This window comes from Lonchura striata, chromosome 17 (assembly GCF_046129695.1).
Source record: "Lonchura striata isolate bLonStr1 chromosome 17, bLonStr1.mat, whole genome shotgun sequence".
Classification (NCBI taxonomy): Eukaryota; Metazoa; Chordata; class Aves; order Passeriformes; family Estrildidae; genus Lonchura; species Lonchura striata.
Genome location: NC_134619.1, coordinates 7,225,106 through 7,251,563, shown reverse-complemented (window position 1 = coordinate 7,251,563; position 26,458 = coordinate 7,225,106). Strand labels below are relative to the sequence as shown.

At 51.9% G+C, this 26,458-nt stretch overlaps 1 protein-coding gene across 1 annotated transcript; it reads right to left on the bottom strand.

Annotated features, from left to right (window-relative positions):
• Nucleotides 1-26,356, bottom strand: HELZ2 (helicase with zinc finger 2). The gene is made up of 20 exons (XM_021527339.3): nt 26,262-26,356; nt 19,823-20,965; nt 19,529-19,712; nt 19,030-19,137; nt 17,980-18,503; nt 17,011-17,643; nt 15,102-15,885; nt 14,622-14,697; nt 9,825-13,335; nt 8,929-9,014; nt 8,420-8,551; nt 8,008-8,175; nt 7,648-7,789; nt 7,044-7,160; nt 6,427-6,619; nt 5,510-5,644; nt 5,057-5,275; nt 4,272-4,428; nt 3,591-3,758; nt 1-3,122 (listed from the first exon to the last, which is right to left on the bottom strand). The coding sequence occupies exons 2-20, from the start codon at nt 20,821-20,823 to the stop codon at nt 2,998-3,000; spliced, it is 8,463 nt and encodes a 2,820-aa protein (XP_021383014.2). The 5' UTR covers nt 20,824-20,965; nt 26,262-26,356; the 3' UTR covers nt 1-2,997.
• Between the last annotated feature and the right edge of the window lie 102 nt (nt 26,357-26,458).

Sequence of the window (26,458 nt, the reverse complement as noted above, 5' to 3'; positions counted from 1 at the left end):
TTTTAGTAATAAAATTTATTATTTAAATAAATTCAAATAATTTTTACAATTATGGCTTAAATATCAAAAAAGGAATGTTGAGATTCATTCTTATGAACAGTCAAAGCAGATAAAAATATTGGTATCCAAAAGGTCATTTGAGGTTTGCTGCAAGTCACAGACATACAAAAGATAAAAACCTGCCCCATTTCAAGTTCCTTAATTCAGACTTCATGATACTTGACATTTCATTTCTATTTTTAAAAACCCCATCGATTTATTGCAGTAAATTGATTGTCCTACACAGATCTGTCCAAATCCTCAAAAACAGTCCAGCCCACCTGATGCTGGGCTCACTCCTGGCTGCCTGCACAGGTTCCCCTTGTTCAATTTGTGCTCAAGCTCATGCTAAGGAAATTAAGTTAATGCTGTTGGATGAACTGGCATTTGTGTCCTGCAGCCATGTGCTTCTGTCTTTGACTGTGGAGAACACGGAGCCTGTGACTGGACAGATGCCCTGGGCACCACACTGCCAGGGTGTTCCTATTAGGATTACCAAAAGTTTGGTATTTTAAGAATATTGCTCAAACATAAAATTCTTCCAAAAGTAAATTCAAAATTCTGCATGCAAATGAAACCAGGCTAATTTGAACTTTTTTTCCTCTATTGATTTCTGTGATTCACTCCATGAGCATAAGGACAAGAACATGATACTCAGCTGTCACTACAGTCTATAAAAAGTTTAATTGCACTTTCTGCTATCCCTGACTATTGCATGACCTCCTGACAACACCAGCAGCCCGAGGGCCCAGCCTGGCTGTAACTGCTGCTTGGGTGCATTTCCTAATCACCAGTTATAAAATACATCCTCAGAGGAAAAAAAAAAATAACCTATATATATGTTCTCTTGCAACACAGATGTTACCAAGCAAAACATTTCATTCTACCTCCAAGGAGTAGAAATAAACACTTTTTTCCTCACTAAGGACAAAGGGAATTGCTTTATAAGGGCTCCCTCTTGGCCAAACCCCCTCCAAGAGCATTGACTAAGCCACTACATCAAGGGTGAGGCTCCTTGTTTGTGTTACATGTATGAAATAACCAGCACAAAACCCAGGAGAGAAACTCTTCACTTACAGGAGATAATGAAAATGAGACCCACAGTTCTAAAGGAATCAAGGTGGCTTTGTTAAATGAAGCTGGCACAGTGCTAAAGTAGTTATCCCAACAATTCCAGCATTTTTTGCAAATCTCATCTTGGAGCTAGATGATTTCATATCAGTAGTCCAAAGAATGATGCACAGACAATCTTATTTTGGAATTGCAATAATATTTGCTAATCCGGCTGGTGCAGAATCCTTTAAGATCCCATGCAGGATGACTTCAAAGAGAAACAATGAATTTTACACCTTACTAGCTTTTACCAAGCATCTTTAGAACCAGCAGGAGATACTTCCTATGGGTTTTTATCCTTCACAGAATTGCCAGCCATATGCCACTTTTATGTTTCAGTAGGACAAGAGCAAGCCTGGGTGGTCTTTGGCATACAGCTCAAACCCCCCAAAAAGAGACTGCAAGAAGGCAACTTAGACTAGGAAGAGAACAACAAAACCTCCCCATAGGTTCTGGAGGCAAGTCTAACAGAGAGTCATGAGAAGAAACACAGTGTTAAATTGAGACTTTTACAGACACAATGCTTTCCTATTGCCATTCCTCCACATGGGAAAGAACCACACTGGATTTCAGTTGCAAACAGGACAAAATTCCTCCTGCCATAGCGCTGTGACATCACCGGCATCCACACCACAAGGAAAACCTGTGTGATTGCATCTCAGCTCCATCCCACATGAACACCTAAGGACAGCCAAGCATGTGGTTTAGGGAGAGCCGAGGCAGGCCCTTCACACATTCAGAATTGAAATGAGATAAAAGACACCGCCCCTCAAAATTGTCAGGCTTTCAAAAGCAGCTCCATGATTTTCAGAGGGCACCATTCACCACAATACATCTCTACCAGCCACATGTCACTGGGTGAAAGCAGCCTCTCTAGTGAACCACAGCTTCCAGCTCACAGCAGTTTGGCTACAGAAAATATAAAAATACATTATAGGCATACACTCCTTCACTGCTCTTAAAAACTCAGGCCATAAGGCTGTGAAACAAATTCACAGAGTTAAAAGTTAATAAATTAAAAGCAGCTTTAAAAAAAATGGGGTAGGAAAGGGAGGGAGGATCAACAGGAGATTTCAAATAAAATTCTGAACAGTTTAAAATGGGTTGACAAATCCCAACGTTTCCTAGTAGGAGAGGTCCCCGCTTTTCATTGCCTTTATGCTGGTGAGGACAACTTCTTTTGTACAAAGAACACTTAAATCTATTTACAAAATCACCTTGGCCTTGCCGCTGCGATATTTACATGCTCAGAGAACATCATTTTGGCTAGACAAAGAGTGGTACATGCATCTCTGATTGCTTTCCTCCATCATTTAAAAAAAAAAAAAAGTAAAAAGTGGGAAGTCTTAAAAATCTTTTGTCCTTGGATTTAAAATGAGAGGCAGTGCTCAGAAGCTTTGGTCCTCCACGTCAAACAGCATCTTGCTGCACTGCTCCACTGCACACAGTTGTTCCACCCCGATGAACAGACTGAGCATTTGATCCCCAAAGTGCAACCCTGACAGCTGGAGTAAATATTTGGTCCCCCCAAACTGCAGCTGCAGCAGGATGAGGGTTCTGCTGAGCAACTTACAGTTACAAAAACAGTATCACCATCAGTAAAGTCACATGCCCATCATCTACCTTCAATGCCTTTTTGGTTTGCTAGAATTGAAAGTTCCTGCCCAAGATTGCACTGATTAAAAACACCTCAAGACGCTGAAGCAGACGCTGAAGCCGAGTTGTCACAGTGCTGGTAGCTCCCAGATCCCCCGCTGCGTTTGGCTCCGTAGGTCATTGAACAATGGGAAGATTTGGTCCTTCCCAAGGCACACAGAATGCAGTTCAGGCAGAGAGGGCCCATCCTCACCGGGAGCGGGCTGGGTTCCTCCTGACACGGATCTCCTGGGCTGCAGTGCAGCTGTTGTGGCGGTAGTAATGCTGCACCAGTCTCTTCCACAAAGGGTTGCACTCCAGGAGGTACCGGTTCCCTGTGGGCAGCAGGATGGGGACAGCAGGTTAGTGGCTCAAAGAGGTTTGGCTGATACCATTTGTGTCTATAATCTCTAGCTGAGCGTGCTGGGTCACTTGCAGGGGCATATCTGTGAAATCCCAGCTCCCTTTTCCATGCTGTCATGTCTGTGAGCAGCATCCTTACACATCACAGCCTACACCAGCATGATTAGGAGTAAAATGAGAAGCCAAATTTTTGTTAGGACAGAGTTCTAGCATGAAAGCAATAGAAACACCATGGTCCAAAACAAAGGGTGAGAAAAACTAACTATACTTGCTGTATTCAAGTTATGAATGGGCTTTGCCCAGATTCCCCAGTTTCAAAACCCCAGACTAAAGGGCATAAGAATAAACCAAGATCACTGGTTGTACTAGTTTGGATCACCATCCCTTTATCCAAGAATCCCATTCCCCTGAAGGCTTGTGCATGGTCCAAGGATACCAACCTATGATGCAGAGCCCTTCCTGAGCTCGTGTGATGCCGACATTGACCTGGTTTGGGTCAGTAATAAACCCCAGGTATTTCTTCTGCCAGCTCTTTGTGGGCTTCCTATCGATCTCAGACCGGGGGCAGGACCGTACAGTTGACAGGATCACATATCTCCATTCACTTCCTAGAAAGGGGAAACAATCCAGATTTTCTTAGAGGGAAGCATCTGGCCATAGATGGAAGCATCTACCCCACAGGACACTCATTTCTCTACTGCCACCCTCTGGGTTTCTCCAGCTTTGGAGGCCTTTGGACTCCTGGTCGTTGCTTTCCAAAGAGAACAGAAGTCTTCTGGCAGTTCTCTAACACCCTTTTCAGATATAGAAGCACAGAATAACAGAATGGTTTTGTTTGGAAGGGACATTCTGTGTTCCAACTTCCCTGACATGGGCAGGGAACCTTTCACTAGAAATCTTCCACTACAGATCCTTCGCCTTCCTGCCTTCAGCAGCCTCACCCTGCCCAAGCACTCCAGAGGCTTCTAAAGGATTTATTATAATCACAAATCACCCAGAAATCTGGTCTTCCACGGCTGAAATGACCCTGGGGTAGGGTTTGCTCGGAGACTGTATCTGTGAGCAGCTCCTCAGGAAGGCAGGAGGGGACAGACCCAACGCTCCCCCTCCTGTGCCCTCACCTTGACTCTTCATGATGGTGCAGACGGTCACCCCGCGGACGCCCTCCCTCTGCAGGCTCTTGTTGATCTCGGACACCTGGGCGCTGTAGGGGCTCAGGATGGCGATGCTCTCCGGCCGGATGGTGCCATCTAGTGTCAGCTGCTTGGCTATCCTCACCTGCGAGACCAGCGTCCTGCTCACCTGCGAGCGTCCTGCTCACCTGCGAGCGTCCTGCTCACCTGGGAGCATCCTGCTCACCTGGGAGTGTCCTGCTCACCTGCGAGCGTCCTGCTCACCTGGGAGCATCCTGCTCACCTGGGAGCCTCCTGCTCACCTGCGAGCGTCCTGCTCAGCTGGGAGCATCCTGCTCACCTGCGAGCGTCCTGCTCACCTGCGAGCGTCCTGCTCAGCTGGGAGCGTCCTGCTCGCCTGGGAGCATCCTGCTCACCTGGGAGCCTCCTGCTCACCTGGGAGCCTCCTGCTCAGCTGGGAGCGTTCTGCTCACCTGCTCACCTGGGAGCATCCTGCTCACCTACGAGCGTCCTGCTCACCTGGGAGCGTCCTGCTCACCTGGGAGCAGCCCGGAGGGAAGAGCCCCCAGCACCCCTCCCCAGGCCAGCCATGGTGCCTGCCTCACCATCACCTTGTCCTACACCTGCGTCTGCCCAGGGGCATCCTGGTGTGCTCCAGACCCAGGAGGTACCAGGCAGACACTGTTGATCTTTGTATCTTTATCATCCCTCCACAATTCCAGCATATCACCCTCCCTTCTGCATCCCCAGCAATTCCCCAGGCCCCTGCTCACCGCCTGTGCCACTTCCTCCAGGTTAGCTTTGGAGTTCTCATTTCCTTCCTCAGTAGAAATCATGAGGGAGTGCTCCTTCCCTTCCACGTGCCCGAAGATGATGGGGCAGCAGTTGTTATCTCTGTGGTGGAGCACGCTGGTTTTCCGAGAAAGCTGAGGACATGTTCTCAGCCGCCTGTCATAGAACTCCTGGGATGGGAACTCACAAATGCTCTTGTGCTGGCAGAGAAAAGGAGGGAATCTGAGGTGAACAAAACCCAGTGAACTTCTCAGCCTGCAGCATCTTTCTGGGCAGGCTTCAGCACAATGCCATTCTGCTGGAGCTGGCACTGGCATATTCCAAGATATAATCCTGTGTCTAGGAAGGGGAAGCACTAGTGGAGACTATCTGATGCTTAAGGCAAGCCTCGATTTTCTGTGATGGAGAGAAGACAATCCACTGGAGGGCCTCACCATGCGGTACTGCGTGTCCAGCATCCACGCCTGCTCCTGGTAGCGCTCAAAGAGAGACGTCTCCATGCCAAGAGTCTTGCAGACATCATTGTTAACCACGGGCCGCAGCTGTTTGTGATCCCCCAGCAAAACAACCTGGAAGGAAGAGCAGACACCTCAGCTGCGAGGTGGTGGCACTGTAAAGGCCGTCAGCTCTTTGAGAGGCTGTCTGCACACAAATATTTGGTGGTACTTATTTATGTTACAGCAACCTCAGCCAAAGACCACATTGGACATGACATAAAGGTCCTGTCCTAGATAATGTTTCCATCTGATGGGAGGAACACAAAGAACCATAGAATTCTAGAGTCACAGAATAGTTTGGGTTGGAAGGAGCCTTAAAGCTCACCTTGTTCCACCCCCTGCCATGGGCAGTGACACCTTCCACTAGACCAAGCTGGCCCAAGTCCCATCCAACCCAGCCTTGAACATTTCCAAGGATGGGGCAGCCACCGCTTCTCTGGGCTCACTGTGCCAGTGCCTCACCACCCTCACAGGGAAGAATTTTTTCCTAATAGCCAATGTAACTCTGTCCTCTGTCAGTGTGAAGCCATTCCTCCTTGTCCTGTCACTCCATGCCCCCAAGGTCATTCTCCATTGCTCTTGGAGTTCCTTTGGGCACTGTAAGGGGCTCTAAGGTCTCCCTGAACCCCTCTCTTCTCCAGGCTGAACAGCCCTAACTGTGTCTATGCTTCTTGTCATGTTAATACTTTGTACCTGAGCCAGAATATTTTTTCGGTGGCAGCAATACCCACCCCATAAAGAAGCACAAACCTTAAAATCCTAACAGTTCTTGTAAAAGCAGCGTGGTAAGGGATGGAAAAGGTTTGAGAGCCCTGAGCAGCTGTCCCAGGGACACGTCTTTGGCAGGGACATACCTTCTCAGCACGGCGGTGGCAGACCAAGGGGATGAGGGTCTCGGGCTCTGTGGACATGGCACACTCGTCAATGATTATCTGCTTGACATTGAGGTGCTCCAGGGCGCTGGCAGACGAGGTAGAGCAGGTGCACAGGATGACATCGTGACGTGCCAGCTGATACGAACGACCTTGTGACAACCAACTTTTGTACCTAGCGTTGATGCAGAAAACACCAAGTTATGAATAAGGGAAACACCTCCAGATTCCTCACACGAGAACCAGGCAGAGGCTGTGCTTTACCAAATGTTTATGGCTTCACCTTCCTCCCCAAGATGAGCTGGTGCTCTCAGAAAAGGGCTTTGAATGGACAGTGTAGGAAATGTACTTTGTCCTGAACTCAACAGGGCAGGGGGTCTGGGTGAAGGATTCAAGGGTCACACAGGCAGAATAGGAATTTTGGTCCAGATGGACAACAGCACCAGTGCAAAAGTGATTTTGAGGCTCTATGCTGTACCTGTAACCTCGAGCTCATCACTTTTTATCATTATTCTGAACACACAGTTTATTACTCTGTGCTTCAGAGGTGGCACACAGTCAAAGTCAGCCATCTCTCACCAGGGTCTCTTCCTACTCACTCCTTTGTTTCTTCTTCTGTGATCTCCTCTCCATTCCTCACCCGAGCGTCAAAGTGACAGATCCTCTGCCAGAAGGGGCTGGGTGCCCGCCGGATGCGATGATGCAGGATTATTTTACTGAATAAAGAGTCAATATATAAATATTTTCCCTCAACACTGAGACCTCAGTAATTTCTTCTACAGTGAAGCAGACCACACCACCCGCCTATGTGGAGAAACCCCATTAGCTAAAAAACGCACAGCCAGACTTTCCCATCTTTGTAGACCAAATAATTCAACCTTGAGGACATAAAATACCACCACTTCCCTTTAGCAGCTGCAAGCAGGAATTAAGTCAGAGGTGTTCAGGGCTGTTCCAAAAGGAGATGAAAACATCTAGGGACTTTTCAACAACCTGGATTTCCTGACTAGGTGCCACATTAGAGTGTACACATTCACTTGAAAAAATTCACTACTAATTAATTAGAAAGCAAATAGTTTCATTCCACCACTGCTGCTCTGCAGCGATGGAATAAAACTATTTGCTCTGGTTTGTTCAGTGTCACTGACACAAAAGCCACCTCTCCCCAGCACCCTAGAAGCCTGCAGGGCCATGTTGTCCTACCTGAGCTCACGTTTTGGCTTTGCATCCCGTAGGGATTTACGGGAGATGTTCCGGTTGCTGCCCGGGTATGGGAATTCCATCGCCTCAATGGCCTCCCCATACACCCTCAGTGGTTTCAGGTCCTTCATCTTCAGCAGCATCTCTGCAGAAGGAGGGCAGGTCTGCTCAGACAGCACCAGGCACTGGTGGTGCTCAGGCCTGTCTCTCCCTGTCCCTCACTCACCATCCCATCTCCACTGGTCCTCGCCCTGCAGTGCAGGGTCTTCCATAAGGACCAGCCCCACTTGTGGCCCCTCCACACCACATGTTCTCCCTCCCACCAGTACAAGCCACTTCAGGGGCTGGAAAGATGATAGTTACCAGCAACAACATCAACAGACTTGTTGGATGGGCCACAGTACAAGATGCACTTTGCCTTCTTGTCCTTTTCATCTTCAAAGCACGGTGTTTGGTCCTTCTCAACACTCTCCTCATTCAGTTTGTGGAACCAGTAGACAATGTGAGTTCCAACAACAGTCTTCCCTGTGCCTAGAAAAAAAAAAAGGAATATGCTGAGAACATTTTAACCACAACACTCATGCTCTGGATCTGCATCCAGCTGATCAGTCACGAAATAAAATCAAGAACGGAGGGGACTGCCTTGTACAGCTGTGGGTGATGCCAACCCATGCTCCCTTCTCCTGGCTCTACCAATGGTCCTATGGAAAGCAGCAATTCACCTCTCACCTGGGATTCATACCACAGCAGGTACGTTCTGCTGTCCCCCCCTTACCTGGTGGGCCTTGGATGAGCATGAAGGAATTTTTTAGAGCATCCAGAACAGCCTGGTTCTGACTCTTGTTAAGTTTCCAGTTACTGTCAGGGATATCAAAGGATTTTTGCTGCAGGAATCTGGATGTTGTCACTGTTACAGCAAAGAGCCAAGAAAACAAATTTAAAGAAGGTTACTGAGGGCAGCACAGAAGTGATTCAGCAAGAGGGTGCAGCAGGTACCTAGTGATGGTGGCCCATTACAAGACCACCTAGAAATAATCCTTGTCCCATGCCATGATACTTTGCTCATGAACCATCTCTGAGAGTCCTGGGGATGACAATTTCAGCTGTGCCAGCCACCAGCAGGGCATCCCAAATGACATAGCAGCTCGTCTCATCCCCTTGTCAGGGGAACCTCCCGGTGTGGGAGCACCACCCCTATGGCAAGGGCCCACAGAAACTGCCAGGGCACCTGCCTGGCCAGAAGCAAGTAGCCACAAGGTAAGAAAGGTTAATATTTGCACTTACATTTTTGAGGAGGTTCGTGGCCAAGGGCTATGCATTTAGCAAGGTCAGAAGCATACTTGAGCTTCCAAAGTGCCTTTTCTTTCCGTCTGACAGACAAGAAAAAATAGGAATGAATGGAATGCAGTATAAAATAGCAAATACAGCTTTGCTTAACTGCCTTACTTATTCCTTCTCTCTGCTTTGTTGTTGCATTAGCTCCTTCCATAAAGAACTTAAACCACAAATAACTTAAACTTATTCTGCTCCTCTGCATCTGGGACCATTTGTTAACTGACTGAAGAGCTGAGCCCGCAAAGATGTTGAGAGCAAGCAACACAGCTCCTGTCCTAAGTCTGTTTTATTATGGCCCACACAATTTTACTGGATTAGCTTCCAATATTTCCTAAAATTCACGATGCAAAAGGAAGCACATTCTGCCCTGAGAGTGCTGCAGCACTGGGGGTGCATAGCAGCCTATGCTGTGTACAAGGAAGGGCAAGCTAGGCATCAGCTCTGATTTTAAAAGAGCAGAACTTGCTTTGCAGCAACAACAAAGAGGAATGATTTAGAAATCAGGGAACTCTTCCACTGAGAAAATCACACTCCAGGTCTTCACTTGGCCTCTTAAAACACATATTGCAGCAACCCAATAGCATAAGAAACAGGTGCCCAGGGAAATTTCACCACCTTCCCTTATCTCCCCATTCTCAGGGACAACCAGAAGAGCATGAGACCCTCTGGAGAACAGATATGAGGAGTGCTGCCACCCCCTCCAAAGACCCACAGCCCAACAGTATGGCCAGTCAGAGCAAGAATAAAGGCAGGTTTTTCAGGGGATCAGCCACAGCAGTGAGGAAAGCCCTGGGTGTGCAGCAGGGGCGTCCTGTGGGAAGCCACATTAACCAGAGCACACTTACATGTCTGGCAGCATCTTTGGAATGAGCTCCACTGTGAACCTCGCAGAATCCTGTGAGATCTCCACAGGGATGGTCTCCATAGACATATAGTGGATGTAAAAATTCATAGTCTGACAACCAGACCTGTCCGACTTCTCGTCATCATTGAACTCCTCTGTGACCCCATGAGCCACCCAGGTGTAGGTATCGGGATCAACCACAAGTTTGTTCTCTGATTTGCCATTGTCAAGCAAAGACAGGCTCTGGAGGCCATGGCTAAGGCATTCCTCATCGCTTTGAGGGCTCTTGGGAAGCTTCAGCCCACCTAAACGAATGCACAGGTAACAGTGGAGGAAGTCCACTTCAATGGAGCAGTTCTCCAACCACTTCTTGTTCAGCAAAAAGCTCCCTTGCAGCTGTCCTTTGCTTGTCCTTTGCTTTGCCCACTTTATTTTAACATCACAGATGACAATTGAGTCATTCTCGGCCACGGCACACGACGCAGACTCCATGGCACTCATGGGCACCCACACCTTGTTGTACTCCGTTGTGCTCTTGTACCTGTCCTTGGACTGCAGCGTGGCATAGGCCGAGAAGCAGTCAATTGGCTTCTCCATGTGCTGCAGGCAGACGTCAAACCCCGGTGTCACACACCACAGCTGCACAAAGGGCACCAGGAAGCCGCGGCTGACGTCAGTGGTGAGCTGGAACCACAGCGCGTCGCCGGCGCTCAGCTCCAGGGACAGCTCCATGTAGTGGGAGCAGGAGCTCTTCCGCACCCAGCCTATGTGCCGGTGGTACAGCTCCTTGCTCTGCTGCAGGAGGGATGCGGCCCTGTCAAACTCCTCGTTCCTGATGGCCGTCAGCACCTCTTGCCACGTCTGGGTGCGGAAGAGGGTGACACTCTTGTCACAGAGGGGTCCTTCCCGCAGGCTCTGCTCCTTTGTCTCTGCAGAGTACATCCTCCTCTTCCAGGTCAGCTTGATGCTGCTCCGCTGCTGGATGAACACAGGCTGCTCTATCAGCTGAAGGGACCTGTAGCTAATTCTCTGCGGATCCGGAAGACTCTCGTTGTTCAGGGGAAACAGGGCTTTAAAAAACCTGCTCACTTCTTCGATATCCACCACAAAGGCAATCTTCTGCAGGACTTGGTCCTTCAGCTGGCTGGCCATCTGCAGGGAATGGGCTCTCTTCTCATACGTCATCGCCTGGCTATTCTTCCTGTTGAAGTCGTGACAGAGAAACTCAATGTCTTCCGCAGAATAGATGAGGGGCTGCTTGCGGAGCACAGAATGGAGGTGCCGCTGCACCACCACATCCACGTAGCGGCGGATGGGAGAGGAGGCCCAGGTGTAGGAGTCAACGTGCAGGGAGTAATGGCCGGCCTTCGACTGCACCGTGGAGTTGGAGCGACAGAAGTAGGAGCGGCTGAGCAGCCTCCTGAACTCCAGGACCACGGGAGCCAGCTTTGGGTGGATGTCATCAGTGACAACGAGGTCGAGCATCTTCTGGAAGTCACGGGCATTAGCAGCTGACTGCAGGTGCTCCCAGATGGGGCCCAGAAGACTGAATTCCACATTTTTAGGGGACTCTTGACCAGGAGGCATTTCTCCAAGGTGATGCAAGAGATGAATGGACAAAGGAATGAGGTGGCTATACTTGTTTTTCATGTGTGACAGCTGTCCAAGGCTTGGCTCACACTGACACCGGAGAGGAGTGACGCTTCTGGTCACCTCCTGGTTGGTGAGGAACTCGGCCACGAAACTATTGAACATGATCATTAACTCCTCTATCATCTGATGGGACCCCCTGTTACCTGGGGAGCTTTCCTCATCCAGCCGGTCATAGAAGCAGTCCTCCTGCAGCCGAAACTTCCGATGGATCCTGGAGAAGTGATAAGCCACAGCTATGCAGTCCTCCAGGGTATCATAACGAAGGGCCTGTGCTGCTCCCCTGTAGCAGTTCTTAATGCAGAGTTCTGCCTCTTCGTAGGACAGCTGCCTGTCCGAGCGGATCACAGAGATGGTGAAGATTCCCTTTAACATCTGATCAGTCTCCTTCTCTACGGTGACAAACAAGGAGATCACCCGTCGATCTTTCTGCGGGAGGAGGCTGCAGACATCTTGGCTGATTTTGGGTGGGAACATGCACAGAGGCTCCTGCTTGGGAGCATAGAAGGTGACACCCCGCTTCTTTGCTTCCTGGTCCAAGGCACTGCCTTTGGGAATTATGCCAGCCACATCTGCAATGTGGATCCCAATCTCATAGTGACGCCCAAGATCTCTAACGCTGATGGCATCGTCCAAATCCTTGGCACCCTGGGGGTCAATAGTGAAGGTCATGTAATTCCGACAGTCCTTCCGAGTTTCCTTGGTGAGGTTTATGTTGCTGTTGGAGTTGTATTTGGCTGACTCTCTGGTGACAGCAGCTGGGTATTTTTTCTCCAAACCATACTCCAAGGCAAGGATCTTTAAGCCTTCTTCCAAAGTCAATGCTGCCTGCAGGATCTCTGTTATTATCCCCAAAGGGTAGTAAAAGCCTTCCCGCCAGGAGATGACCTGGACACAGAAGAACTGGCACCTCCTTGTCTCCTGGCTGATCTTCTCACACTTGACCACTCTGTACTTCCCATTGACAAGCCTGCGGATGGGAATGACATTGGGTTTCTCCTTCAGCCCCGGGACGAATATTTTGGTGACAGTGGGATCGATGGGTATCATCACACGGGGATCAAACTCATCCATCATGCAGACGAAGGTCCGTTCTCTCTCGGCACGCTTCAGGATGCCCACCACCCTCCCCTGTGGGCGGTAGCTGCTGCTGTCATCTGTGCTGTTCTGCAGGATTTCCACTAGCACCTCATCCCCAGTGAAGGCTGTCCCACAGTTAACTCTGCCTTTGATCTGGATATTCATGGCAGGGGAGTCATTGAGGGTGAAGGCAGAAGCTCTGTCAAACCCCTCTTTGACCAGCTCACACCTCTTGTACATTTGGGGGTGCATATGCAGGTACTGATGCATCATCTGAGAAGAGAAGCTGACATACTCCCATTTGTCTTTCCGCTGGTTTGAAGCCTCAGCCTTCACATTCAGCAGCCCTTCGTCAGACACTGTCACCAGCATGTTCTTGCTCTCATCTAAGAGCTCCTGGAGGATGGGATCATCGGGATTCATGCTCTCGCCCTCAGAGCTCGAGGAGTCTGTGTCGCTGTCCTCCTCGTCCCCCTCCACGCTCCTGCTCCAGCTCTCCTTGTCACACGCAGCCTGTTTGATCTGAGACATTGTCAGGCTCTCCGGGAAGATGCTCCCCTTGTCGATGCACTGCTGGATGAACCGTTTCCACACCTTGCTGCACTGGCCATGGGAGCACAAGGCCACGGCGTCTCCCACCACAACCACCAGGGACTGAGCCCGGGTCATGATGGTGTTGAGCACTCTGGCCTCGTTGAAGAACTCGAGATGGTGGGAGGCTGAGACGCGCAGGCTCTCGCTGGTGTGGACTGTGCTGATGATTATGACCCGAAACTCACGCCCTGCACCAGAGGGGACAAGGGAAAAAAATCACTCATGAGAACCCAGCAGGGAAGAGTGTGCCTGGCTGTCACCTGTCCACACTGTGTCCCTGATGTAACCCTGCTTGGCTGAAACATGGGGGTCACCCAATGTGAGTAAAGCAGCTCTTGGGGATCGTGAGATCCCCTGTGCATGAACCAGGATGGACATCACCAGGCACCGTCACCCACACACCAGGGAAGGACAGCTTGGAGATGGGATAAAGGCTGAGCCCTGGACCAGTGCAGCCATGAGCACTCATAGTGTAGCCCAGCATGCCCAGTGCCACCAGCAGCCCCTCCTTGCAAACATGGGTAGAGTTTGCTGTGAATCTCAAATTCCCTGAGGAACTGAGGGTCTTGCAGAAACAAGAGAAGTGATCATTTGCAAGGATCCCTCTCCCCTCAGGAAAAGTTCTGCTGATCACAAAACAGATAACCAACAAGAGGCATCCTAGTGATGTCAGAGCTGGGAAGAGGCTGCAAAGAAAGGGTGTGGAGATCACAAACAACCCCTGGCGTCAGTTATTCTCACCACAAAAAGTCACAGCTGCGCAATAAAAAAAAGATAATGAAAACACAGATGAGTCATAAATTAAGTCCTTGAGGACAAAACCAGCCTTATCCCTCTCTTGTCATCCAGAGCAGGAGACTCCTCCTCTAGTGAGCTGTTCTGTGATTGGTACCCATCCTGGTTTCAATTCACTTCTGTCACTAGCCTCCCTCACTGGTACTTAGGGCTTCACATGATTCACGCATACTCAAGTCTCTGGAATGGCACTTAGAGGGTTTGTACCCTCCTACAAAGCAACGTCCATATATTTGAAATGAGTTGACAGCTGGGTGCAGATTTAATTCAGTGTGAAATCTTATTCACTCAGGAAAAGACAAACTCAAAGATCTTCCAATCAGAAGGGTATGGAAATCAGCCAAAGGCACTCCCTCCTAATCGGTGTTACGTGGACTGGACTGTGGTGATGGCAGAGACACTGAGAGGGCAGGGTAGCTCTGCCTGGCAGCACCTCCCATAGAGGTATTTTTCCATAACAATAGCCAATTTTTTGCATTTTAACAAGGAGTAAAATGTATGTTAGAAACTCCTCTGCTAATACCCCAATGTCTTTTCCCTTTGCCTGTTACCCCGTGGCTGTAGTTGCTATGGATCCCCATGTCCACCAGCATGACTGCAAAAGCTGTGTGTGACTCTCACACAGAAGACCACCCCAAAATGCAGCCAGGCATGAGGGACTGTTGCACAAGACACACACCTGGCAAATTTTCGTAGTTTTCCACAACCACCTCTTGTAGCTGCTTCTTCCTCAGCTCTTGTCTTGTTGCAGAAACCTGGTAAAAACGAGGCACAGGTGAACTCAGCTCAGAAATGCCACCCTCCAAACACCAGGTTCCTCATCCTGCCCAGCTGCAGGTTCCCCAAACTACTTGAAAGCAGCCACACATCTGGGCTGACTTCAGCCAGAGTTCCCACTGCCCTGTCATTAACCTGCCTAGAAGATGCTGATAGAAATGTTTAACTTAGCCATCCCACCATCTCTTCTCCAGCCACCCAGGACACTCTACCTAAATGAAGAGTGCCTCAAAAAAACACTGAAGGCACACGAGACCCCAGATTTCCTATTTTCACTAGCACAAATACTAATAAATACATTACAAGGGTCTTTCTTAGGGAGTGTTTGGTCAGCAGTGCAGGCATAGCCCCCTCAGGTGGAATGCAGGATTCTTCTACGCACCTGCGTCCCATGGGAGACCACACAGATCTTCTTCAGATCCCGGACACCCCACTCATCTGGCCACCTCTGATAGATCTCCTTCACTTTCTCAATCACTTGTATTATCTCGGAGACGTTTTGCCAAGAAAGCATGGAGATATCCCTTTCAGCCACACCACACACATGGCAGAACACGAGGGGATAGATTTCGGGATGGGGTGGGACATTCCCACTGGCGTGGATAGCATTGCCATTGCCGATGTAGAAGTGCTTGGAGATGAACTCAATAATGCCGGCAGTGGAACGATAATTCTCATTGAAGATGATCCTGCTCTTCATGGCCACCTCATGCTTCTCCTTCTTGTAGAACAGAAAGAGCCGGTTCAAGAGGGTGTGATCAGCAGATTGCCCACCCCCAGCACAGAACAGCTTCGGGGTTATCTGCATGTGGTCCCCAGCCAGGACAATGCGGGTGTTAAAAGTGGCATAGGAGAGCGGAACCAAAGCTTCGCACTCCAGCATCTGCGCAGCCTCGTCGATCATGATGTGGGTGAAATAGCCAGGGGACACTTTCAGGTCCTTGGATAGCATGGAGGTGGTGATAATGATGTGGTGCTTGTCGATCTCGGCCCGCGTGGGCTGGCGGAAGGAGCGCTGGTCCGGCGAGAGGCAGCAGTACATCCGGGTGATGGGGTCCGTCATGTTGGTGGGCCGGTCGCTGGAGATGATCCGCAGGGGAACAGCCCATGGATGCCCCGTGGTCACATAGTTATGAAAATACTCCCGTATGTAAATGTCAGCAGCGCTGGAGGGGAACAAAAGGGAAAAGCATCAAGGAATCTTTGCTGCTGTTCTTAAATTCTGTGACACGAAGTTCTCTCTCATCATTCTGCAACACACATCCAGTTTCTCTCCTGGCTCTGGTGACACCACACTTGTCACAGCAGACATTCACAACTGCACAAAGGAACCAGTGCCTACACAGCCCCCAGTTCCCAGCCTCTTCCAACAGCATGATTTAAATAGGAACTGGTATTTGAGACTACGACATCTCTTGACACTCTTATGGAAAACTGTGATGTGCCCAACAAAACCTGTGGCCCTGATGTTGTGCAGGACCAAGTGACAAAGAGCTCTCCTCTGACAGCAAAACATCCCCATCTCCTGGTCAGACAAGACCTACAGGAGAAGCTTCCGTGCAAGCAAACAGCCTGGAACAGGCTAAGATTAGCAGTCACCATCTATTATGCATTAAAAACTGAGGCAGTAACAGCCTGCAGGATCAGATGTGGACACTCTTTTCAGTGTAACTGCTCTAATTTTAACAGTCTTGGCCTGGTTTCTCTGAAGGTAGATCCAATGGCATTCAGAACAGATCTGCATTTTCTCTTCCCCAAAATCTACCTGGAAAAGTGAATAGGTTGGCATGTACACAGAGCCAAACAGTCTTCAATGGCAACTAGAGCACAACATTATCCCAGCATGGTCAGGCAGCAGCTTTCTACTTCTCGCAGTACACAGTAAAGGCTGGAGAAAACTGTCTCTCCAGCCACATTCCCATTTTATGATGAGGATGGAATATGTGAAGTGCTCAAAGCTAGGATGGACAGGGCTTGGAGTAACCTGATCTAGGGGAAGGGTTTGGAACAAGACAAGCTGTAATGTCCTTTCCAACCCAAACCATTCAGGGCCTCTGAGTCTGCATTGCCTCTTCCACAAAGACTTCCACCCATACCAGGCTTCCTCCCACCAGGAAGTAGAGCAGTTTAAGACAAATTCAACAAAAACTAATTTATTTAAACAAGCCATTGAAGTGCACACTGAGAAAGGGGCAGCTCAGCTCTGGCTCATACTCCCTGGCTCCCCTTCACCCCCTCAGCAAGCAATGCACCAGCTTGCCCACAGTTCTCATTGCCTCTTCCCTGCTAACCTGTTTGTGTGAGTGCAGATCAGCACCCGTGTGTTGGGCTGCCTGAGGATCTCCAAGGTGGCCATGGCCAAGGTGAACGTCTTCCCTGTGCCAAAAGGCCCATAGATGAGCAGAGGTGGGACCTGCCGGCTGGTGGTCGGCTGGCCTGTGATGAAGGAGATGGCCTGTTTCTGCTTGCTGTTCCCTCTCTGTGGAGACCCAAGAGAGTAGGGGATGGAGCAACTGGCAACATCTGGCAGGACCAGCTTCTCATCAAAGAGGGAGTCCACAGCTTGGTGCCACTGCCGGAACAGCAGCTGGTCTATTTGGAACTGGATCTCCACCTTGTGGGAGGTGTTTGCCTTGAAGTTTAGCTCCGAGCAGCATCTGCGTGGTATCTGTAGCCAGATAGTCTTCTCGGTGGTGGCTTTACGTTCCACAAAAACTTCATAAACCCGATTGTCCACAGGTGGGTCAAGCGCCAGGAAGGCGGTGGGCACAGACCTGATCAGCAGGTACCCCTCGTCCGTGTCTGGCGAGAGGTTGTAAGGGGTAGGCACTTCAGCAAACAGCTCCCCAGAGAGAGCAAACTTCACCCCCATGGAGAGGCTCTGCAGCATGGGAGTCAGCGAGATGAGCACACGCAGGTTGAGTCTGAAAGGAGGAAACACCCAAATGAAGAGCAGAGAAAGGATCTGTCAGTTCCTGAGCCCTCCTCCATGGAGAAGGAATTGCCACCTACACCCAGAGAGGGTCTGCCAGCCCCACAAGCACATACGGACAGAAACCATGCTCTAGCTAATCCACGGCCACAGGATGAGACCCAGCAAGCCATCCTTCTTGGTAGGTTTCCAGTTTTCTGGGAAGGCACCACAAGATTCAACCAGAATGGACAGAAGACCCCAGGAGCAGCATGGCCCCAAGGGTTAGCAACAGGCCTGTGGTCCCCAGTGAAGGGGAACTCCAAAAGGGTTCACACCTGGCACTTACTTGGCAATCAGAGCCTGCTCAGCTTCTTCCTCACGGAAGAGGAAGCTGTGCATCTTCTCCCGATAGTTGAGCCGGGTGATGGGAACGACTGCACTACTCTCACTTTGGCAATCCAGTGCCAGAGCAGGAGGTTTGTACTTTGCCAGCAGAGCCACATCTTCATTAGTCTTTGGCACGCTGGGAACGATGACGCGGTTACCCCGGTCCCAGCGCACAAAGTTGACGGGGCGGCTGCTCTCCCTGGTGCTGGGGACGTGCTGGGGGGTCTCCCGCCGGCCCACCTTCACCTTGATCTTCTGCAGGAGGACGGGGCGCTTGCCGAAGTCGAAGACCACCCACTGCTCGAAGATGCCCAGGACGCAGCACTCCAAGCTGACCTCCACCAGCGCGGTGCGGGGCGAGGAGAGCACGGTGGCCACGTGCTCCCCACAAATGTACTGCAGGCCCCGGGAAAGCCCATTCCCTGAGAAGTAGAAGTTGACTCCAGGGTCCCGCTTCAGCAGGGCCACGTGCTGTAGACGCATCTGCCATTGAGGAGAAGACAGGGACACAATGAGGGAAGCCCAGGCGAAGAGCCCAGCAGCTGGTGAGGTGCTCCAGCAGCATTTCCTAGGAAAAGCTGCCAGAGGAACCAAACTCTTTGCCAGTCTCACCACAGCTTATTCCTCATGCAGTCACACAGCAATTACCCTAAGGTCTCAGAGAACCTCAGGTTTCAGTTTAATATCAACCAGCATGCAGTAAATGGGAAATCTACTTTGGAGAAGACAGGCTCTTGTCCCCAACATCCACAAAATCCTGGTCAGGAAAGCAGCTGAATATTGTTATTTGTGATGATACAGGGGAAGTGTTAAGAGCAGCCAGGTCTGCCCCAGGACTACTGCACAAGACAGAAGACACAGTGGCTACATGCCCTGCACACAGCCCCAGTGCAGCTCCCAGCACTTGTTCTCATATAAACATCCCAAATCCCCATTCTTGTCCCCCTTGCAGACGTAATAACTAAAAAGCTCCCCAACCAAACAAAACCCGACAAAGGACTGAGCTTACCTGAGAGTGGACCTTGAACCGCCATTGGTATTTCTTCTTCCTGTCCTCCAGCTGCACATGCAGAGGCTGCTCACACATAACTTGGACACCTTCAACATGTTCAGCCATCTGTGGGGAGTCATGAGAGGAGAGAGACTGAAGACAGCATCCCAGAGACACACCTTAAAGCCCTCCACAGTGCCATCTTCATCCTTGCCTGTAGGCTACATCCTCCCAAGAAAGATCAAGAGTACATCCTCATATTCCATCCTTCCCCACCGCTGCTCCGGGTCTCCAGTCAGCAGCTTTGGGGAAGCAAGAGGACCCACGGCATAGCTTGGGTACCCTGAGCAGGCTCTCAGGTTGCTGTCTCCAAAGAGATGAAGGAAGGAGGACGCCACATCCCTTTTTGCATTCCCATTAGGAAGCTGAGCAGTGGGCTCCATTCCCAAGCTCTCACACCAGAGAATTCCTGTGATGCCCTGGACCAAAGCGCTCCCACCCTGTGCCCACCACTCACAATTAACACCTCGTTGGAGCACATCCGATACTCAGCAAGGAGCCGGTCCTGGTAGGACAAGAGCCCATCCTTCAGGGCCTGCTTCTTTTTCTTCACAGAAACCTTCACCCTCTGGATCCACTCCTGCAGCTCCTCTTTGGAATGAGCCTTGGTGCAGCTGTTCCCCATTTCACACACTTCCGCTCTGTCAGGAGAGAGGTGTTCCAGGTGCCACCCATGCCTGGTGGCACGGGGATCCTCCGGGAGCCAGCAGCTCCCTGCCACCCCTTCCCTCTTCCCTACTGGATGTCTTACCTGCTACACAGCAAGAACTTGGTCAGCCCCAGCGGTGGTGCACGGTGGACCCACTGCATGGAGCTGTCGGCCGAGAGCATCTGCACGTGCTCAATGGAGGAGCAGTGGTTCTCAAAGCTCTCCTGCGAGCTGCAGGTCACCAGGCAGATGCGGCAGTAGAAGTAGACGGGCGCAGGCGCTGCTGGCTTGCCGCTGGTGCTGCCGGTGCCCACAGATGGCAGCAGGTCGGAGCGCAGCAATCCGTGCTCCCTCTCGGCCTCCCAGACGGCCATCTCCACGTCACTGTGGGCGTACTGGCAGCGCTGCGGGCCGTGCCGGCAGGGCTGGCCCCGGGACACGAAGCAGCAGTAGGTGAGAGTCTCGATGAACTCGGGGCAGGGCCGGATGGCCGTGTACTGCTGCTTCTTCTGGCTGTCCAGCACCACGTGCACCAGGAGCGGGTCCCAGGTGCGGTGGGACTCACAGAGCCGCCCGCAGCCACCCGCTGTGATGCGCTGGGGGCAGCCAAAGAAGCAATGCTTGCAGATCTCCTGGAAGTGGCCCCCAAACTCGCTGGTGATCTCACTGGCAGCACTGGCAGTCAGGTGGGGGGTGGCAGCAGGTTGGTCCCCCAGCTGCGCCTGCAGCACCGCTGCCTTCAGCCAGCGCCGCTCCAGCTGGTGTTCCCTCTCAAAGTTCCAGACTGTGGCCTCCTCCGCGCTCCAGGCAAAAGTGCACTGGTTCTTGTGCCTGCTGCAGCCCAGGCCCATCACGTAGTACCTGCAGACGGCGTAGCGCGCCGGGTTGGGGAAGCCGGGCCGCCGGGACACCTTCCTCCATGCTGTGCTCCGGCGGCTGCGGCAGCGCGCCAGCAGGATCTCGTACATGCACTTGTGCTCCACCTCCTGCGGGTGGTAGGTGATCTCATTCTCCTTCACACTGCACTTGGAGCAGACCAGGAGCAGCTCCAGCTTTTGCTGGAGGCTGCCCAGTGGCACCTTTGGGCCGTTGGATGTTGGCATCTTTGGCAGCAACTTGAGTGGGTCAAAATTAACGGTGGGAAGATCTTAGAAAGTGATGCCGTGGGGAGGAGGTGCCATGGAGCGAGTGGTCTTGTCCTAGCTCACTGCACGCCTGCCGGTCATCGGTGCGAGCTCATGAAGCCTGACAAAGGAACAAGGAACAAGTGACTTAGCAGGAAATATCAGACAATCCCTGGCTGGGTGCATGCAGAGGCACTGGCACAGCCAGGAACCTCACTCAGGCAACCTTGGCCTCAGCACCCTCTCCCCCAGCTCTGTTCCCCCGCCACCCTGGATCCCAGGTGAGTGCTTTGCACAGGGATCAGGCTGCCAAGTGGTGCTGGTTGCCAGCAGGGCTCAGCCTGGTCCTCAATATCCCTATAGACCATCAGCATTTACCATCCAAAGTGGCAAAGCAGCAATTGCTCCAGAGGGCCCAGCACGGTCCCCACAGCAGCCACTGATCTTCCCCTGACCATGGACAAATGATCCAACTTCCTCTTCCTGCTGCCAGCATCTGGCCCACCTTGGTCCCTCCTGCCAACTTTCTTTATTCTGTTTTCCTCCCTGAGTTGGCCAGGCAGCCCCACATTGAGTGGGAGGAACCCAGCTCCAGCTCCTCAATCTATCCGTCCTGTAGCACAAAAGATTAATTGGAATTAATTAATAAAGCAACCACCCTCTTTGCTCCTGGGATGCAGCACCCAAGGCTGGGAGATGGGCATGCTGGAACAGCAGCCTGCCAGCATCTCTCCAGCTGACAGCTTGGTAGACATCCAGCTGAGAGGGCTCGGCCCTAGCGGTGGGGAAAGCAACTCAGGGCTCACTGCCCTTCCCAGCCACCAGCTCCAGCATTTGCCATCAGTTTCCTGGGTAACCAGAGGGCAGAAGCAGCCCTGGAAATGATGCTGCAGGGTTTGGTGGCTGGGCCACATAGTCAGGGTGAAGGGAACATGCCGGGGCACATCTCTGGGCAGAGCGTGCTGCCAAGAAAAGCCACCAGCCTCGTGCTGAACACCCAACTCGGGCTCCTGGCCAGCAGCCATCGTAGACTCTGGCAATGCCAAGGAAGAGCAAGATTTACAGCTGAGGTCCAGTGGACAATGGAGCAGGAAGAAAACTTTGCATTGCTTCTGCATTTTTAATTAAGAATCCTTTGCTCTTTTCTGGGATAAACAGGGTGCTGGGGAAAGTGGGCAAGGAGTGCTGAGGCTGCTGCTCCAGCTGGAGCTTCAGACAACAAACACCAACCTGGAAGTGGCTGGAGCATCACCCACATTCCTAGTGTAATATATATTATGGAATAATTTGTGCTTATGTAAAATATATATGTAATAAATGGTGCTTCTATGAAAAATTCTTAAAGTTTTTAAACCACAAGCCACAGCGAGAGAAAGGTTGCAAAACCACAGATGGCAGCAAGCAGAAAGACCTCATTTACAAATGAAAAAGTGGCTATGTGGAGATGGGCCCTTCCCTGGATCATCCAGGAGACGTCCAAGTGATGAATACATGGGAGATATCTACTATCAAGATAGTCAGAGTCGATCAAGATAGTCAGGAACATGCACCCCAATACCAGGTTCCTGTAACTCCATGATCAGCATTCATCCCTTCCCAGAAACAGCTTTGTCCAGCCCAGCACAGAGAAAAGGAGACTCCATGAATATGTGAAGCAAGGAGAAGAATAGAAGAACCTCTGCCCCAGGCAGAAAAAACTGTATAAAGCTAACCAGACAGGGACAACATGCGTGAGCAGAGGGATCTGAAGGGTAGAGTCTGGATCAGTGTTCACCCAGTGCTGATCCTGGGCTCGGCACTGTCCCTTTGATTGCAGCTATCTAAGACCATGAAATAAAAATCGATTTTATTAATTATCAGTTTGTCTTGGTCATTTATTACCTAAAACACCAGCATACCCTTAGAGAGCTCCTCACCTCCCATCCCAGTGTCACAGCATCCACCTGCTGCTGAGCCATGGTGTCATCTAATCCTGCTTCTCTGTGTGCATCAGGTCAGACACGTGCTCAGTGGATAAACACCCGCTCAGTTTATCTCTCAAGGCCTGGCAGCAAGCCTGGCACTGGGCAGAGCTGCAGGTTTCCATTTTGAGAAGCTGTGGGATTCCGTGGTGGACTCCCACGCCAGGGCTGGCTTGATTTGGGTCAGTGTGCCACGCCACTGTGCCATGCCACAAGCTCTGCATCCAGAGCTAAATCACCAGACTCAGCTCTGCGCTTTCACTTCCAAACCTTTGCTTGAAGCACTCAGTGCAGGCTGGCAGTGAAAGAAGAGCAGTGACCCCGAGCAGCAGACAGCCAGGGTATTCCTATCCTCTGGCTGTAACAAGGCCATGGTCACTGGATAAAACTTTCTGTAGTCCAGGGGTCAGGAGCTCTTTGTTTGTTCTGGTTCTACTACAGAAAAAGAAAAATTGGAGACACAGCTGAGGTTCTGGTGCTCCCTAATTACTGATTGATGCAGGTAAAATGCTTTGCTCTGAAATGAAATAATTTGGGAAAATTTGAAAATAAGCACCTATAAAGAGAGGAGGGAGAGTGGAACAAGCTGTCTCATGCCCAAGGGCATCGAGGGATGCTCCTCTGATTCCCAGCAAGACAGCAAAGACAGCACGATGCTGGTGGGGCTGCAGACCCCGTGGAGCTGCTCCTGCCAAACTGCTCCAGGCTGTGAGTACCAGAAAAACCCCCGGACAATGGAAACCAGGCAACTGTCCGGGGAGACCCAGACTGGACTGCGGGAGGGAAAAATCCTGCACCTTGTGAGGGTCAAAATCCCTCCTGTTTGAGCTTGGGGACCCTATTTGCTCCAAGGGAGCATCCCCACTCGGCTTTTCCCGGGAGATCAGGGATGGGCCGGAGCTAAGCGGGACGCCAGGGCAGAGGGATTGATTGTAACTCACGACCGCAGGTTCAGCCTGCCCGGGGCAGGGGGACACGGGCAGGGGGACACGGAGGCAGCGGCGGCCGGGCTGCTCCCGAATCGCCCGGAGCGGGACACGGGTCACGCTCAGCCGCCAAGAGCCTTCCAGCTCCTTTGAAGCTGGCGAGGGCAGGACATTCCCTGTGGAACTGACTTCTGCACTTTCGGGAACACTTTGGCATCCCTCCCTTACAGTTCCACCTTCCTTCCTCTGGAAGTCTCCGCCTCCGGCCGATCCCTCCTGGGAAAAGCACTCGGGGTTCGTGCGACATCTGTGTAACACTGTAACTGGGGAAAACTCCTGTAAACCTCAGTTATACACACGGGAGAGGAAGAAACCTGATCGCTGGCGCTGGGCTCCGTGCACACGGAGCCGAACTTCCCGGCCCGGGCACATCCACGGCCGCAGAGCTCACGGGAGACCCGGTCCTGCAGCACCCCGGTACCGACCCACCCCGTCAAACGCTTCAGGACTCAAAAAGACCGAGCAGGACAGCCAGAGTGCCACGAGAATTCATGTCTAGGCAGGGCATCCCAGCTGGAAAAAGATAAGAGGGAATATTCCACCTTTAAAGAGGTCAATTCCTCTGCTGTTTATTTTTTTAAGAAGGCGTTTGATTTTGAGCAAACTGCCAGAACATGCTCTGGGTCTGGAGGTGGGAGGGAAGAGGAAGTGCAAATCCCGCTCTAAGTGTCTGCTCAGCACTAGTGCTGATGCCAAATTAAAGCTGTTCTCTCTCTACAGCACTCTTATACTAGGAAAGGGAAAAAAAAAATAAAAAAAATCTAAGGGAACTTTTGCAATCCAAGCTCGGGTGGAAGAAGATGCAAGGCACAAGGAAGGTCAGGGAGTTCTGCCCTAAGACAGCTGTCCCATTGGGAATAAAACTGATGTCAACGGGGCAAAATCCAAATGCTTCAGGGAAGGTAAGAGTGGAAGGAGAGCGGTATTTACCAGCAAGCCACAGACCATGATTTACAAGCTGAATTTTGTATATTTCAAGAAAAAACAACCATTTTTACAATGTTCCTGAAAAGCTCAACCTGGCATTTAAAGCCACTCAACCATGACAGACAGAGGCTGGTTTATTGTACCCCCAGCCCCATCTCTGCGAGTTCTGCCTCTCTCCCAGGCACCACCAACACAGTCCCACACACCCTCTGCCCAGCTCTGGTCCAGCCTTGCCAAAAACCAAACCCAAACAGAGCACACCATGGCCTCGCTGATGGCATTTCCTCCGTGCTCAGGAAAATGCTTTGGGTCAGGGCCAGGCCATGCTGTGTCCAAGCATCGTCCCTGGCAGGCACCTTGCAGGGCTCGCTGCAGCCAGAGATAATCACATTTCCCTGGAAATGGCCAGGGGAAGCACGGCTGTGGTAGAGAAATGCTCATCGTGCCCCTGCATCCCAACGCTCCGCACCCATCCTACCCAGCAGGAGGAAGGTGGCCCTTCTCTGAGCTCTTGGCTTCGTTAATTATTGACAGAATATTGGGCAACGCGCTACGCTGGAGTAAGCCAAGTGCTCCTCAAACAGAGCAAGTGACGTGGATCAGCGTGCTGGGAGTGGGATGGGGACAGGGGACCCTGTGCCTCGGGGGGCTGCAGCCCCACACCCCGGTTAGCAGACCTAGCCAAGCACTGGCCCTTGGAAGTTTTTCTACAGCTACAAGCAGCACTCAGAGCAACGGTGCAAGACCTTCCCAGCATCTCCAGCACCCCACCAGCGATCAGTGCAGCCAGGCTGGCCGGGAGGGTGTGGAAACGGTGGAAGAGGAGCTGCCTGGCAGAAGCTGGCCAGTGCCACCCCACCACCCGCAAACCTCCTGGCTGCACCGGAGCCGCACCCCTCTGGAATCTCCCTCCAGTGCAAAAACAGCCTCCAAAGTTCTTGGCGCTCCCCTTTCCCAGCCTTTTTCAACCAGACAACTCCCTCCACATCCCATCCAAGAGCCGGCACTACCAGCCTGGCTGCTGCAGTGACCGCCGTGACACCGCTGCCCGAGTGTGTGTGCAGGCACAGCCCCTCCAGTGTGTGCAGAGCCCCGAGACACGTGGACCCCCGGACGCTGCATTTGCTTTTATCCAACTGTAAGAAGTTCATCGGGAGCTCCCAGATGCCATCCCCGGAGTTCTGAGGCGGCAGCAGGGTTAGAATATCTCTGTCGGGGATCGCTCAGCGAAGGCAGCACTGTGCACCCCCGGGGTTCTCCCCACTCTCCAAACAGGGCTTTGCACCTCAAAACCTGCACGCCGGCTATGATCCTCCTCTCCCGAACGCATCCCAGCGCAGGCAGGGACGCTGCGAGCCGCGGCAGGGGCTGAGCGGGATGCGCTCCCCGCACGCCCTGCAGCATCCCGCACGCCCTGCAGCACCCCACGGCTCGCTGCGGGGCTACCGGGGGCACCCTCGCTCCTGCAGCCCCCCAGGGCGTTCCGCTGGCCGCCCATCCTCGGAGCTTCCCCTCCCCCCGGAACGCCCCCCGCCGCTCTCACCGCCGCCGCCGCCGCGGTGGGGGGACCCGCGGGGACCCGGGGGCTCGCCGCCGGCGGCAGTTTCGCTTCTCGGGCCTCCCCGCATTCAAACCGGGGCCGGACTTCGCGGAAATTGCATCACGGCGGCCCCGCCCCGCCCCGCCCGCCGGCACCGGGGGGAGCAGGAGCCGGCACGGGCACCGGGAGGGGGAGATCGG